Source organism: Phanerochaete carnosa (assembly GCF_000300595.1).
Source record: "Phanerochaete carnosa HHB-10118-sp unplaced genomic scaffold PHACAscaffold_1, whole genome shotgun sequence".
NCBI classification, from domain to species: domain Eukaryota; kingdom Fungi; phylum Basidiomycota; class Agaricomycetes; order Polyporales; family Phanerochaetaceae; genus Phanerochaete; species Phanerochaete carnosa.
The window spans coordinates 5,370,363-5,384,714 of record NW_006767628.1 but is presented as its reverse complement, the minus strand read 5'-3'; the positions used below and the strand labels follow the sequence as shown (position 1 = coordinate 5,384,714).

At 54.5% G+C, this 14,352-nt stretch overlaps 5 protein-coding genes across 5 annotated transcripts; 4 read left to right on the top strand and 1 right to left on the bottom strand.

The window, feature by feature from the left end:
• Positions 1-1,222: 1,222 nt before the first annotated feature.
• Positions 1,223-1,964, top strand: PHACADRAFT_248597 (uncharacterized protein). Its single transcript, XM_007391100.1, has 4 exons — positions 1,223-1,443; positions 1,501-1,676; positions 1,731-1,767; positions 1,821-1,964. The coding sequence occupies exons 1-4, from the start codon at positions 1,318-1,320 to the stop codon at positions 1,836-1,838; spliced, it is 357 nt and encodes a 118-aa protein (XP_007391162.1). The 5' UTR covers positions 1,223-1,317; the 3' UTR covers positions 1,839-1,964.
• Positions 1,955-3,998, bottom strand: PHACADRAFT_112611 (uncharacterized protein). Its single transcript, XM_007391099.1, has 3 exons — positions 3,007-3,998; positions 2,660-2,964; positions 1,955-2,609 (listed from the first exon to the last, which is right to left on the bottom strand). Exons 1-3 carry the CDS (start codon positions 3,881-3,883, stop codon positions 1,989-1,991), a joined length of 1,803 nt encoding a protein of 600 aa, XP_007391161.1. The 5' UTR covers positions 3,884-3,998; the 3' UTR covers positions 1,955-1,988.
• Positions 3,999-4,110: 112 nt separating this feature from the next.
• PHACADRAFT_204913 (uncharacterized protein) lies at positions 4,111-5,033 on the top strand. The gene is made up of 4 exons (XM_007391098.1): positions 4,111-4,176; positions 4,228-4,300; positions 4,361-4,476; positions 4,540-5,033. The coding sequence occupies exons 1-4, from the start codon at positions 4,153-4,155 to the stop codon at positions 4,822-4,824; spliced, it is 498 nt and encodes a 165-aa protein (XP_007391160.1). The 5' UTR covers positions 4,111-4,152; the 3' UTR covers positions 4,825-5,033.
• A 185-nt stretch (positions 5,034-5,218) lies between these two features.
• On the top strand, positions 5,219-10,804 carry PHACADRAFT_180814 (uncharacterized protein). Its single transcript, XM_007391097.1, has 6 exons — positions 5,219-5,854; positions 5,911-6,522; positions 6,573-6,843; positions 6,902-7,119; positions 7,180-7,697; positions 7,759-10,804. Exons 1-6 carry the CDS (start codon positions 5,299-5,301, stop codon positions 8,800-8,802), a joined length of 3,219 nt encoding a protein of 1,072 aa, XP_007391159.1. The 5' UTR covers positions 5,219-5,298; the 3' UTR covers positions 8,803-10,804.
• A 429-nt stretch (positions 10,805-11,233) lies between these two features.
• PHACADRAFT_248589 (glycoside hydrolase family 5 protein) lies at positions 11,234-13,579 on the top strand. The gene is made up of 10 exons (XM_007391096.1): positions 11,234-11,713; positions 11,764-12,026; positions 12,082-12,296; positions 12,352-12,403; positions 12,462-12,668; positions 12,720-12,869; positions 12,925-12,991; positions 13,045-13,250; positions 13,304-13,355; positions 13,413-13,579. Exons 1-10 carry the CDS (start codon positions 11,636-11,638, stop codon positions 13,479-13,481), a joined length of 1,359 nt encoding a protein of 452 aa, XP_007391158.1. The 5' UTR covers positions 11,234-11,635; the 3' UTR covers positions 13,482-13,579.
• The last annotated feature ends 773 nt before the right edge of the window (positions 13,580-14,352 follow it).

The window sequence follows — 14,352 nt, the reverse complement described above, 5'->3', positions numbered from 1 at the left end:
CCGCCTGGCATGGACTTAAGGTGGACATATTAGATTAGGCGCTGCTAATACGTAGATAGTGATTGGACAATCATATGTAGTGCTCCCACGCACGAACCTCTTTATGGCAGGCTTCCCCATTCTAGCGGACTTTCAATTTTGCTTCCTTTTTAGTATATAAGGACTCCTCTCGCATCCCCACTCTGCGTGCTCTTTCCCTTCGCACTCAGAGTAAGTCCCTCCGTCGCCCTTGCACAGTATGCACTTATGCTTACGCCCTGTATAGCTAATCCCCCGTGTGTATTAGGTTAGATCTATACAGTGTGCTCTTTCCCTTCGCACTCAGACTAATCCCCCGTGTGTATTAGATCGTGCCTGCGTGCCACTCGCCAGTTCACGCTCGCGCAGCCCAGTCGTCGTATCACGACAATATACCCGCCGCGCACTGCATTTGCTATCCGTCACCACAATGTCAACAGTTGAGCCTCAACTTGCATGTTCACCAGGAGATAGGCCCTAAGGCTTAGACCTGCCAGAGACTGATCGGCATGTGCTAAGCATTCGACTCACCAATTGTTTGTAGTCCTGCGCAGAGCTATTTATTGTCGTGATACGACGACTGGGCCGCACGAGCGCGAACTGGCAAGTGGCACGTGGGCACGATCTAATACACACAGGGGATTAGTTCTAGGTGCGATGGGAAAGAGCACACTGTATAGTTCTAACCTAATACACACGGGGGATTAGTCTATACAGGGCATCAGCATGAGTGCATATTGCGCAAGGGCGACGAAGGGACTTACTCTGGGTGCGAAGGGAAAGAGCACGCAGAGTGGGGATGCGAGAGGAGTCCTTATATACTAAAAAGGAAACAAATTGAAAGTCCGCTAGAATGGGGAAGCCTGCCATAAAGAGGTCCGTGCGTGGGAGCACTACATATGATTGTCCAATCACTATTTACGTATTAGCAGCACCTAATCTAAGGAGTCCACCTTAAGTCCATGCCGGGCGGTACGCCGAGCCAGAGCCACTAGGCGCTTCAACACTATTGCTTCGACGCGCTGTACAGTTATCCCCCTCTGCAAAGTATGCTTTCTGATCTCGTTTCGACTCGTTACCAAGCATTCGCTCCAAAACTCGACCTAAATCCATCCAATCTTCACAAGAAATGGCGAGTATTCTCGCACTTCGATCCCCGTGCACATGATCTAACTATCGAAAAGCCGGCGAACCAGAGGCTAACGGAGACCTCTGCTATACCAAGATAGTGTAAAGTGCGACCTAGATGGGTAAGTCTGAGGTCAAGCGCGCACCTAGAGTCCTGCAGCGACAAAGTAAATGGATACCTCAATCGTGCGCGGTGGCAGCATGCGAAATAGCACCGCGCTGTTGCCCGAGCTGGTCGACGGCGGCATGCGGCTGCTTATTTACGCTGGAAACGGAGACATAGGTTGCAATCACATGGTATGTGTTGGTCTGAGGTTTGCTTGCTCGCAGGATTCATCATGGTCTGTGGCACAGGGCAGCAAAGTGTGGGTATCGAAGCTCCCGAACCGGCTCCACGCAGAGTCCGAAGCGAGCGAGCCCGAACTTTGGACGATGCTCACGTCGAGACGTGTAGCAGGCGAAGTTCGCAGCGCTGGTGGGGGCAAGTTTGGTGCCGGAAAAGTTAGATTCGTCCAAATATACAGAGCAGGGTGCGCATGTTGCACTTTCGAGCTCTACACGGACTAATGGTATCGCTGTGGCAGGCACATGGCGTCGTTTGACCAGCCAGAAGCTGCCGTCGTGAGTGTGACACTTTACTTTGTCTAATAAGCTGACTGACCCGCGTATCGCAGGATCTCTTCACGTGCTAGATCATGAATTTACCTCTGACTTTCAGTCTTCAATGAAACGAGCAAAGTCGCGTGCTAGAACAAATACACAAATCAATTCTCAGTAGTAACACAAAAATCAAAAATCAACACGCTTGTATATATATGTTACTCGGTATATTCTATGTAAATCTATAAAGAGTCCCAGCCTGCTTCCAGACCCTCCGTAGCCCTCCACTTCTTGTCCCCAAGCCACCATTTGATGCGTTCTTCGTCCTGCTCTTCCGCACCTTCATCCAGCACGGAGACGTCGCCCTTATCCCAAAGCGAGAGCACAGACCATCCGACGATCAGCATGCCCGGCGGACGTTGCTCGCCTGCACGCTCAAGGGCGGCTGCGATATGGCGAAGTGTTGAAACAATGACGCGTTGGTCGGGCATAGACGCCCTCTCGATAAGCGCGACAGGCAGTCCCGTGGGGTACGCGGCACCGTTGCGCCTGCTTGCGACAATGGGGTCCGCGGATTGAAGTGTCTCGAGAATCTGCGGCAGGCGTGCAATGCCCATGAGGAGTACGAGCGTGCGAGTGCGTTCGTAACCCGGCAGCTTGACTTCCTTGCCCTGCCGTCCGACGCCGGTGCAAACGACGAAGGACTCGGCAGCACCACGCTGTGTGATAGGGATCCCTGCAAACGTCGGTCCTGCAAGTACGGAGCTCACGCCAGGAATGACGATCGGTTCGAAGCCGTGAGCGCGAAGGTAGAGAACCTCTTCGCCCGCGCGACCGTACACTGAGGGGTCGCCTTGCTTGAGCTATAGCGAAAATTAGCAGCTGAATACGTCGTATAGAAAAGTATACGTACGCGGACCACGGTACGTCCTTGTTTAGCTGCCTCCACAGCAGCTTCCATGAGCTCGTTTTGCGCACCATCAGCGTTTCCTGGAAACTTGCGTGCAATCCGCACTTCGACATGCGAGGGTATAAGCGCGAGCACGGCATCCGGTACCAGCTTGTCAGAGAGCACGAGATCCGCGTGCTTCGTAAGAGCGTCCCGTGTCGCAATCGTAAGAAGCGAAGGATGACCAGGTCCCGATCCGACAAGCAAGACTCGCCCCGATGGAGTAGTCGGTATTACAGACAGACCATGCAGAGAGTTCACTTCGCTGTCTCCGGGATGATGTTGATGGTGCGAAAGCGCGCGAGTGTCACCATTGGTTAGCAACCTGCCTTGGCCGTCTAGGGTGGCCTCCATCTCGGCCTGCGTCATCTTAGCCAGGCGAGAGATAGGCCAGTACTCGCTGACTTGTGCAACCCATTTCATGCGCCTCCGTGCACCCTCCGCGGCTGTTTCGTTGACTGCTCGTTGCGGAACCGGGCGGTTCGGCGTGGGGACACTCTCGTCCTCGTTTAGCTCGGCCTCTGCTTCGATAGGCGTAGAAGCTTTGGCTAGAGTTCTCAGCTGACCGACTTTTACCACGGCAGCTCCTAATTCCTTGGGAAGCTTGGTGACAATATCGCGCCGAATACGACCTGCAAGTCGACAGCCTTGACCATTGGTGGTGACGCCGACCTGGAGGGAACTCAAAGCACCGGTCTCCGAGTCAGAGAAGCGATGAGTGGAAGTGAAAGAGAAGTCGCAGAGGTCGGGTATATCTGTTACATTGACGGGAATGCTACGTGCTCTGCAGACCTGCGCTATGCGCGTTGCAGAGTCAGAGCTTCTGCGGCGGGTGGAGTCGGTACCCAGGATAGTATCTGTGACAATCACGAATGCGACCCCGTGAGTATTCGACAGGTAGGCGTCGAGAGCGACGGCGTCCCGATCATCGCTGCTTGCAGAAGTTCCTGGGAGCGAGTTGAGGTCAATGACCTGGACTTCACTGCGCTCTGCCCTCCACTTGAGCTCTTCACACGCGACGTCCAGTCCGCCCTTTGCAAGCACGACCACCTGCGAGTCAGCTTCGAGAGCTGAGAATGCTCGAGACGCAGCAAGTGCATCGGATCCAATGACGATAACCGTACGCGTTTGTAGTCGGAAAGACAATAGGAGTGAAGCTCCGCCTACAGGTGAGGGGAAGACGGTCATGTCGTGCAAAGCAAGAGAGAAGATAGGTTCGCAGTGGGTCTCATCTTGAATTGGATCCACGGAAAGATAGCCAGACAAAATTTCTTTCTTGAAACTTGCGTGATAATGAGTAAGTGGGCCATGAAGGGGAATTGAACTCAAGCATTTACCGGGGTCCCGTGCCGTCGGCCGGCCTATACCGAGCAATCCGAGAGCTTATCGTGGGAGAGATAGCTTATGTAATACCACATGTATGGCTTGCGTCCTGCTCATCGTCTCGAACAGCGTCCATGCAGCCAGTGGACAACGACACCGTACGTTAAGTAGTGATATCAATACACACGCATCGACTCATACATGCTTAGTTTTTCAAACGGCTAGCTGCACTGTTTGAGACTTCGAAAGACTCGGGGTCAATATGGCTCACGCATAAGCGATGTACGGACATTCACCACGATCCCTAGGGGTCTATCTCATCTCTGTTTGTGCGCACTGCAGTAATCCGTGATGAGGACAATGCTCAAATCCCCCTTACCGATTCCACCGATGATATCAACGAATACCCTTGTCTCGTTCGCGTGACCGACGGCAAGGAGACCAACTTTTCCACCCGGGTGCGCTCTCCCTTGCTATTATTATTGCGCAACCCGCTGATCGTACGCTGTACAACTGTACAGGTTAATCCCGGGAAACTTGATGCGTTCCACGCGCAATATGGTACTCTACTGAAGGCCTCGATGACCACGATGCGAAAGCGTGATAAAAAGCGGGAGCAGCAAAGGAAAGAGGAATCTGCTCGCCGGAAACGTCGCCTGGCTGAAGATATTGCTATTGAGGGACCGAAGCGCGGCAGCGGGCGTCGCAAGAGGCAACGCAAGATGAAGACGGCTCAGAAGCTGGAAGAGACCCGGAAACATGTGAAGGAACGCGAGGAGGCTCGTAACAAAGCAAAGGCTTCGTAGACGTGCATTTCTTGTGAGATTTATGTATTCATAGCGTTTAAGTTGCGCGTGATATACGTGGAAGCGGTGAAGATAGACGATATGGCGACTTCGTGTGAGGACTTAGCGATCTCGACGCGTCTGTTTACAGCCATTTTCGCTGCGCTTGAACGTGGAATTTCTGGCGTGTGTCCTCGGATCCCTGCAAGTACGAATAGTACGTATAAGAGGCATAAAGGTACACATTACATGTTGGAGCGTTGGTTCAGTAATAAATGATCATACCTTACTTCATACTCAAGTCGCTTATATGCCGGATTATCTTTATACTTATCGTGGCTTACCAGAATAAGTAGCTCATCATAGTCTTCCTTAGCAGGTGGTAAGAAGTGTTACTTATACTTCTTTCTTACCTACCACACGCCAGGCTGCATGTTACAGCTCTTCACCTCCTAATCGATTCACATTGCACTCGCTCCTTATTTACCGATAGCCATGGCGACGGCCATGAAGATTGCGCCTATTGAGCCTAGCGTTTTCGATGATGACGATGACGGCTGGCAGGACATGCCCATCATCCGGGGCGACGACATCGCGAATGGCTTAGACGAGGAGGACCAGAGGAAATACCACTACAAACCGCCCGAGAATAAGGATACCGGAAAGATTAGCAATGCCACAGGGAATGTGCTCGACGTGGACTACAGAGGGGACGAATGGCGGGCTAAGGTAGACCAGAACGAGAATGAGTACACTCGGCTACGTCTCAACGAGGAGGACGAATCGGACGAGGTCCACTTGCGTACACGATACTTGTTCGACGAAGACAAAGCCATGACTCCGCTCAGCCAAATGCAGGCGACGAAGGACCTACTCACGGAAGCGCAACGCATAGCGTATGTCGGCCTCTGCGCTTTAGCTGCGCAAGAGATGGTGGACAAACTGAAGGCGGTGAATGCGAAGGAGCTTGCGCCAGCAATCAAGAGCATGGAGCTATGGTCGCTGAAAATAATGGGTCGGTTATATTATCATATGGAGCTTGCGACTGAAGGTGAACACCCGTGTCTCGCTCTGTATTAGGTGACGCTTACTGAACGGATCCCCTAGAGCAGAAGATGATTGATATCCTTGCAAAGCACGGCATACAGGCCAAAGACCTCGTCCCTGCACTCATGACGACGCACACCGTCGCCAATCCCGAGTACGACCCCGTAGAAGCACGAAGGCAGGCCGAGATCCGCGAGCATGAGGCTGCAGAGCAGGCCGACCGAGACTCGGAAGACGTCTCCGACTTCCCTGAGCCATCCACTACGCCGACGCCCGATAGCGTCACAGCTCCCGAGCCGGCACCGAAGCCTGTGCAGACGACCACCAGGGTCCTCGAGGACAGCGCCGCAGTATCTATACCCGGCGTGAGTAAACACCTCTCTGCCGCCGACGAGAATGTGACGCTCGATATCCGCTGGACCGTGCTCTGCGATCTCTTTCTCATCGTCGTTGCCGACAGTATGTACGATGCCCGCTCGCGTGTCCTTCTCGAGAGCGTGGCACTTAGGCTGGGCCTCGGATGGTTAGACGTCGTCAAGTTTGAGCGCCGCGTGACGGAAGCCTTGGATATTCAAGAAGAGATAGATTCGCTCGAGGCGAAGGAGAAGGTTGAGGCCGTGAAGCAGAAGTCAAGGAAGCGGAGATACATGATGATGGGTCTTGCAACACTCGGTGAGTGCCACAGCATATGGTTGACTAACCAGTCCTAATGTACGATGCAGGTGGTGGGCTTGTCATTGGTCTCTCCGCTGGACTACTCGCTCCGGTTATTGGTGCAGGGTTGGGTGCAGCCTTTGCCACTGTCGGTATCACTGGTACAACAGGATTTCTAGCTGGTGCTGGAGGCGCGGCTGTGATTACGACTGGAGGTGTCTTGACGGGTTCTAGTATCGCGGCACGAGGGATGGCTCGACGGACGCAATATGTCAGGACATTCGACATCCTTCCTTTGCATAACAACAAGCGGGTGAACTGTATCCTCACTGTCCCCGGGTGCGTCACATGTATCAATTGTACTCCGCTGTGGCTAACATTTTACGATTACCTGTAGCTTTATGAGTGGTTCACAAGACGATCCTCGTCTTCCATTTAGCGTATTGGATCCTGTCGTTGGCGATGTTTTCAGTGTTCTCTGGGAGCCAGAGATGATCCGAGAGACCGGAAGTGCGCTGAAGATTTTGACCAGCGAGGTGCTCACTCAGATTGGGCAAACCGTTCTCCAAGCTACAGTCATGACCGCTCTCATGAGTGCACTCCAATGGCCTATCAGTTAGTCTCTCATCCCAGATGATCTTGCTGCGCAGCTGACTGGGGATTTGTAAATCGCAGTTCTGACCAAGCTCGGATACCTTATTGACAACCCTTGGTCCAATGCGCTCGACCGTGCAAAGTCGGCGGGCCGTGTGCTCGCCGACGTCCTCATGAATCGCCAGCTCGGCGTACGCCCCATCACGCTCATCGGCTTCTCTTTAGGTGCCCGAGTCATCTTTTATGCTTTGCTTGAGCTTGCAAAGCAGAAAGCGTTCGGCATTGTCCAGGACGTATTCGTACTTGGCGCAACAATCACCGCTCCAACGAAGACGTGGATACAAGCGCGCTCCGTCGTGTCAGGTCGCTTCGTGAATGGCTATGCGCGCAGTGACTGGGTCCTTAACTACCTGTTTCGTGCAACAAGCGGCGGTCTCAATACAGTGGCAGGACTTCGACCCGTGGTGAACGTTCCTGGGATGGAGAATGTGGACGTGACCGATAAGATTGCAGGACACATGAGCTACCGGACATTCATGCCGCTTATCTTGGATCAACTCGGCTTTCCGGTGTCGGCGGATTATTTTGACGAGCCGGTGGTATGTCTTTTGTCCTATTCGCGTGGCTGCAGGCTCATCCGAGTGCCCTGTGTACTTTCAGGAACCTGATTTTGAAGAAGACAGAATCGTGGTACGCGAGGAGGATGAGCCGAAGAAACGCGGCTGGTTCACGAAGAAAAAGCAGCCGAGCATTACGGGTCGACCGGTGTCGCGGCCACCCTCAGCTACATCTTTCCCTTCTCATCATCGCAGAACGTCGTCGCAGTCCACTTTCGACGATGACCTACCACCACGCGAACCATCCCACCCCACCATAGTGCCGTCAGCAACACCCGCGCCTAGCACGCCTGCGGCTGGCACTCCTATGTCTGAAGAGCCTCATGCCGACCCTGCGACGCCTAACGAGACACATCTTCCAAAGACCGCAGGCTTCAATCTCGCTGCCATCAAGAAGGTCGTCGGAAACGCGGAACATCATCCAGAGGAACTAAAGATGCCAGCTCCCGGCCATTTCCATGTCCCGCCGATATTTCCACCTACGCACCGCACCGAGTCCGCACCACCACCGATACTAGAGGAACCAGCTCTGCCGTCACCACCAGCATCCCGATCACCTTCGAGTTCCCACGGGGCACCCGTAGCAGGTCCGAGCTCCTCTCGCACCGATCTCTCGTCCACACTCTCGCGATCGCTGTCTTTGAACAGTTTGCGTGGCCAAATGGATGGTGAAGATAATCTGACGTCATCGGACGCGAAGACGCCGTTGACGACGCAGCCCTTCCGTGCGCCGCCACCTCCATCGCTCACCTTCAGCAGCGGTGATGGCTCATTCTGGTCGGCGGAGCCGGACCGTGCGACACCGTTAGGCGGGAATGACTTTAGCTCGTCTGGTCGAGATTCCCTCAGCACGTCGCGTCCGACGGCGTTCGGTTCGTTCAATTCACTGTCCCGCCCTGAGTTCCCATCACCGGAGTCGTCAGGGCTTTCATTCGAGGGTGCAGACGGATCGATAACGTTTATGCGGTCGCCGCCGCTACGAACGGAGCCGCCAGACCCTTGGAACACCTCTTCACCCAGCTTCGGAGGGTATGGCTCGAGGAAGGAATCCAGCTCGCTTAACGTGCACAATCCCTGGCAGAGCTGAGATACGCAGCAGCCCATGTGACCTGTCATTTTCGCACGCACCATTCCTTTCCTTACACACTTGTCTCCACAGACACTCATCACAGCTGGATCCTCTTGTGTCATCGCTCATATCTCTACTAGGTATCGTATACAGAAAATCTCGCATATCGATTGAGGTTTGGTAGTGCGCGCACGGGGCTTTGTTGCGCAGAGAACCGTGCTTATCGATTGCGCCTGCTGGACGCGGAGTTTGATGTCATCCTTAATACGCCCGACACAAGTCTCCACGTCCAAGTGCTTCTCGTCACACAACCACGAGCTGTCGGCATTCTAGGGTTCATACGACCTGTCAGGCATTCTTCTCATGAAGTCTATCCACCCTTCTGAAGTTCAGTTTGGAGCCGCCGCAGATGAAGCACCCGGTACGCACACACCGCGCCATCAGTGTGGTTATGAACGGTAATTAACCTAATCCGAGTGCTAATGTTGCGCTGCGCACGGTCTCACCAGAGTGGTACCAGCAGACGAGTTGTCTCGGAAGATGCCTTTTCACCAATTGATGTCGACGTGGTAACCGTCGGCGCTGACACCCGTGATTCTCCCACCAGAACGAGTTAAGTGCGTACTTTAGCTCGGAGATATGAATATGCTGCGACTTGTCGCCTTCAAGCTAGCTTCTCTCATACTGATGTGATCTGCCGATAATAGTCGATCTAAGGGACCCACAATCAAAGCGTCAGCTCGACAACGTCCCCCTTCTTGTAATCACATTCCGAAAGGGTGCGGCGTGGAGCTGGTAGTACCCGTGGGCGCGCATCCCGCATATATATACCGTTCGCGTCTGTCAATTCTGCCAGGGCTTCCGCCAGCAGGCCTTTCGTCTTCCGCGCAGACCCCTCGTACCTTCAGTTCACTCGTCCGCTCGATTCGCTCCTTGGGTACGAATTCTCTTCGCACAGACACTCACCACCCAACCGCGACGAATCCGACGCCAACATGTCCCCACACTCGCGCCCGCGCCCCATTCTGAAACCTTCCAAGTCGAAACAGTTCATCCTGCCGCCGTCGTACCCAGCGTGCGGCGGACATCCCGTCCATTCGCCCCACGTGCACTTCCCGCCGACACCGTGCCTCGTCCAGTCGACGCACCCGGCACATTCGCCGCGCACGTACGACCGCAAGCCGATCATTGTGTCCCCGCAGACGTACGACCTCCCGTCGCGCGACGCCGTCAGGATACGCTCGCCCCCGATAGATTTCGAGGTCGAACGGCCGGTGCGCGGCCGGAGCGGCAATCCCATGACGCGCGCGGCAACCGTGAAGGGCAGCTACTTCCATCCCCGCGCGTTCGAGGCGTGCGAGCCCGAGCCGCTCGCAGACAGCGCCATACGCCTTGCACAGCCGCCGCTCCCTGAGCAGCATGCTTCATACGCATCGGAGAGCGAGGACGAGGACGAATACGACTGCGACGACTCAGATGATTCGGGCGACTCGGACGACTCGGACGTCGTCCTGACTCCGCCGGACCTGAAGCCCTCCAATATGCTCTCGGACGCACACCAAGTGTACTCTGCGCAGTCGCCGAGTCTCTCGTGTACGGCTGGCCTGCCGCGAGACTCGTCAGACATCGAGAAGTCGCGGCCCCATCTTGTGCGAGCTAGCGAGCAGCCCTCGATCGTGCCGCTACGAGAATACACCATTATGATCGTCGATGAGGGGTGTTTGGGCGGATTCTAGGGAGTGACAGAGGGAGGATTATTCCATTTCGTGATTGTGTAGCAAGTGCAGTACGACTTCTCCTTTTCATCAGCACTGGTTCGGATACCTTTTCACAGATACCATCCACCTCTGTTTCGTTGTAGCACCCTCCTCCTTCCCTCTGGCGCGGGTCGCCGTCCTGTAACAGTTTGACACTAGGCCTCTGTGGTACGACAATCTGAATATCTGAAACTCCCCTTCTCGTCTTGTGGTGGTCCCGACCTTCTGAGGGCGCTCGTTTGGCAGCACTCAGGCGTCGACCCGGTGCCGCTCAAATCTTATGCATATGACTCGTATCATGGGTAGATTTGAGGGTGTAGGGTTAAAGACACAGGCTCAAAGCTCCGTAGGAGACGTCCACAGAGAATCCAGGCACCGGTGAAGGTGCAGATCGGACTCGCGCCACGAAGGCTTCGGAGAGCGCCGGACGGTAGTGTAGCAGAGCCCCGGCATTGCCTCTTGCTCCCGACCACGTCGATCTTTGTCCTTCTGCGATGCACGACCGTCTTTTGACTCAGCTAGGCTTGATTATACTTGGCTATAGTTCTACGTGCATACGACTACCAAGAGATCAGCATTCCCGTCCAAACTATCGCAAAGCGAACCCAGGGTCGCCCTTCATGGACTTTCCCCGCGTGCGCTCCCTCGCCCTCGCGTCACCTATCTTCGCTTTTACTTAGCGCAGACTGTAGCCTAATTTAAGCTGCTACGAGATGCGGTGAGCTCACATGCCAGGGCGTCGTGCGGTGAATGACCTGTTCACGGGGTATCGGCGGAATATCTCGGTCGCGTGCATCACCAAGTGGTTCGACTTCGGAGGCTATGGTTGTGCCGCACCCTCAGTCCCCCGCGAGGAAGCAGATAGCCAGGAGCTCGTAGTATTGCGTCGGCCGGGCCGCTGTGACAGGTCGCCGAGTGCTATGCTTGGAGGCTGGACACGAGAACGTGTGGAAGTGCACAGTCACGCCAGCCGCGTTCTGTCGACTTCATACCGCTTCGCGAGGAATAACCGACTATTGGCATTGCGCGACGCTCGTATAAAGACGCAAACGTCTCCACCATTGACCACGCTCTTTCGCCCTCAACGACGTACGATGTTGAAAGTAGGCTTCCTCGCTTTGGCTTTCGCTCTTTCTCCGCTGGTGCAGGCCCAAGTCGCTGTTTGGGGCCAGGTAGGTAACTACACTTCGAAGTTACTCAGCTCTTCTAACATGAGCTTCAGTGCGGTGGCATTGACTACACTGGCAGCACAACTTGCGCCGCGGGCTCTGTATGTGTCGAACAGAACGACTACTACTCCCAGTGCATCCCAGGCGCCACCGCCAGCACTACCATCACCAGCGCATCGTCCCATACGGCCTCGTCGGCTTCAAGCTCGGTTGTCAGCAGCTCGACTTCTGCCGCTCCCCCGCCCGCCTCGACGGGCTTCGTGAAGACGTCGGGCCAGAAGTTCGTGCTCAATGGCGAGGAGTTCACTGTTGTCGGGTACGTCGTATTTAGTGACGAGCATTGAGCCAGTACTGATGCGGCGGCGATGTAGCGAGAACTCATACTGGGTCGGCCTCATGGGCTACGGTACCGCGGACATCAGCAAGGCATTCCAGGATATTGCCGGTGCCGGCTCAACTACCGTCCGCACTTGGGGTTTCAACGAAGTCACGTCATCCACTCAAGCGAACTCCCCAATCTATTACCAGTCTTGGTCTGGCTCGACACCGACTGTGAACACGGGCGCGAGTGGCCTGGAGAATTTTGGCAAGTTGCAATTTTGCCATCATTTATACAGCTTAGTTTGACGTCGGACTTTTAGACACGATTGTCTCTACTGCGAAGGCCAACGGCCTTCGTCTCATTGTTGCTTTGTGAGTATCAACTACGTTTGCCAGCATCAGAGTGTGCGTCCCTAACGTATCTTGCTAGGACGAACAACTGGTCCGACTACGGCGGTATGGATGTTTACACCCAGCAGATCCTCGGCTCTGCCGATCACGACCTCTTCTACACCAACGCTCAGGTCATTGCCGCCTACAAAAACTACATCAAGACCTTTGTCGGTCGCTACGTGAACGAGCCCACGATTCTTGGCTGGGAGCTCGCCAATGAGCCGAGGTGTGCGGGCAGCACAGGGTAAGCCGCTGTTGTACTTAGTTCCAAGCCAGCCTAACGAAGGGCACTAAGCACTACGTCTGGCACCTGCACCACTGCCACCGTTACCAACTGGATCTCCGAGATCTCGGCGTACATCAAGTCTATCGACCCGAACCACCTTGTTGCCCTTGGCGACGAGGGCTTCTTCAACGAGCCCGGAAACCCTAGCTACCCATACCAGTGCGATTCTTCCATCTTTCTTGAGTGATGCATTCTTTAAAACGTCATGCTTCAGGGGCGGAGAGGGCATTGACTTCAACGTTAACCTCAACATCTCGACCATCGACTTCGGTACCTTCCACGTACGTGCTCTGCCTGTTCCGCTGTCCACTCTACTAATTGACTCGCTATGTAGCTGTACCCCGATAGCTGGGGTCAAAGCTCGGACCCGAGCGACAGCGTCTGGGGCAGCCAGTGGATCAGCGACCACGCGACGTCACAGAAGAGCGCGAACAAGCCGGTCATCATGGAAGAGTTCGGTGTGACGAACAACCAGACGGGTGTTTACACCACCTGGTACAGCACTGTCATTAGCTCGGGACTCACGGGCGATCTCATCTGGTGAGTATGTCGCCTTCTCTATGAGAAGTGAGGTGCTAACGTCTGGTGTCCAGGCAGGCCGGCTCGGAATTGTCTAACGGGGACACGCCTAACGACGGCTACGCTGTAAGTCCCCGGCGAGGAGATTTCCTTGATTACCGTTTTGACCTCGTTCTCGCGCAGGAATACCCCGACGGTCCGGTGTACCCTATCATCCAGGCGCATGCTGCTGCACTCAAGGCTCGTGGCTGAACAGGAGAATGGTATGTCTGGGGCATATTTAAATCTTTCTAAGAAAAAGGGGGCATTGTCCGGTCTTGTGAACGGAATGATTATCTCATTTCAGAGCATACTCTGTGGTTGGGCCTCCGTCTAAGCATACATTCGTAAGTCCAGGAGGGATCGCTTACGTAATGAGCGCTACGTTGAAGACGCCGCGCGGAGCACAGTCTGCAACCTCCTTCCACCATGGCCTTGCCTGATCACACGCCACGCAACATAGTATATCATTTTTTTGAGGAAGAAAGTCTTCAGCATGCCATATCGGATAACGGGCGTAATCTAGTGGCCTCCCTCAGAGCTTGCGCTCTTCCTCGGAGAATATTCGAGGTAAGGCCCGTGAAACCCCTGATGTCGACGACGTTTACGAGAGGGAGAGGCACAGACAACAGAAGGCAGTATCGATCACCTCAATTATTCGGAGCTGTCTCAATTACAGGTGTATCTGGTCACACAGGTACTATCTGAAGGTGACAAAGCGCGAGGTCTCGTAGACATCATTCCCACCGTTGTGTCGTCTGTACACAACGTTCAGCGACGGCTTGCCACCATAGCCAGTCTCGGGGTATCATTCGATCAGATGCTTCACCATACCATGACCCTAATCGAGATTTGCCTCAAGGCTGCCTGCCCCCGTGTATTCCTCTTGTGAGCTATCTTGGTTTTCTGTGATTCCTGGGTTAGTTACTCATTCCGGGGCTACAGCGCGAATTTATGATTTGCGCTCTCGAGACCGGATGGTGCTTACACCACCCCCCTTGCACGGTTTCTGCCCTGCTACTCCACGGCAACATTCGGGTTCGTACTGGCAGATGGCGAGACAAACGGTTTGGCGAGTGGTCAG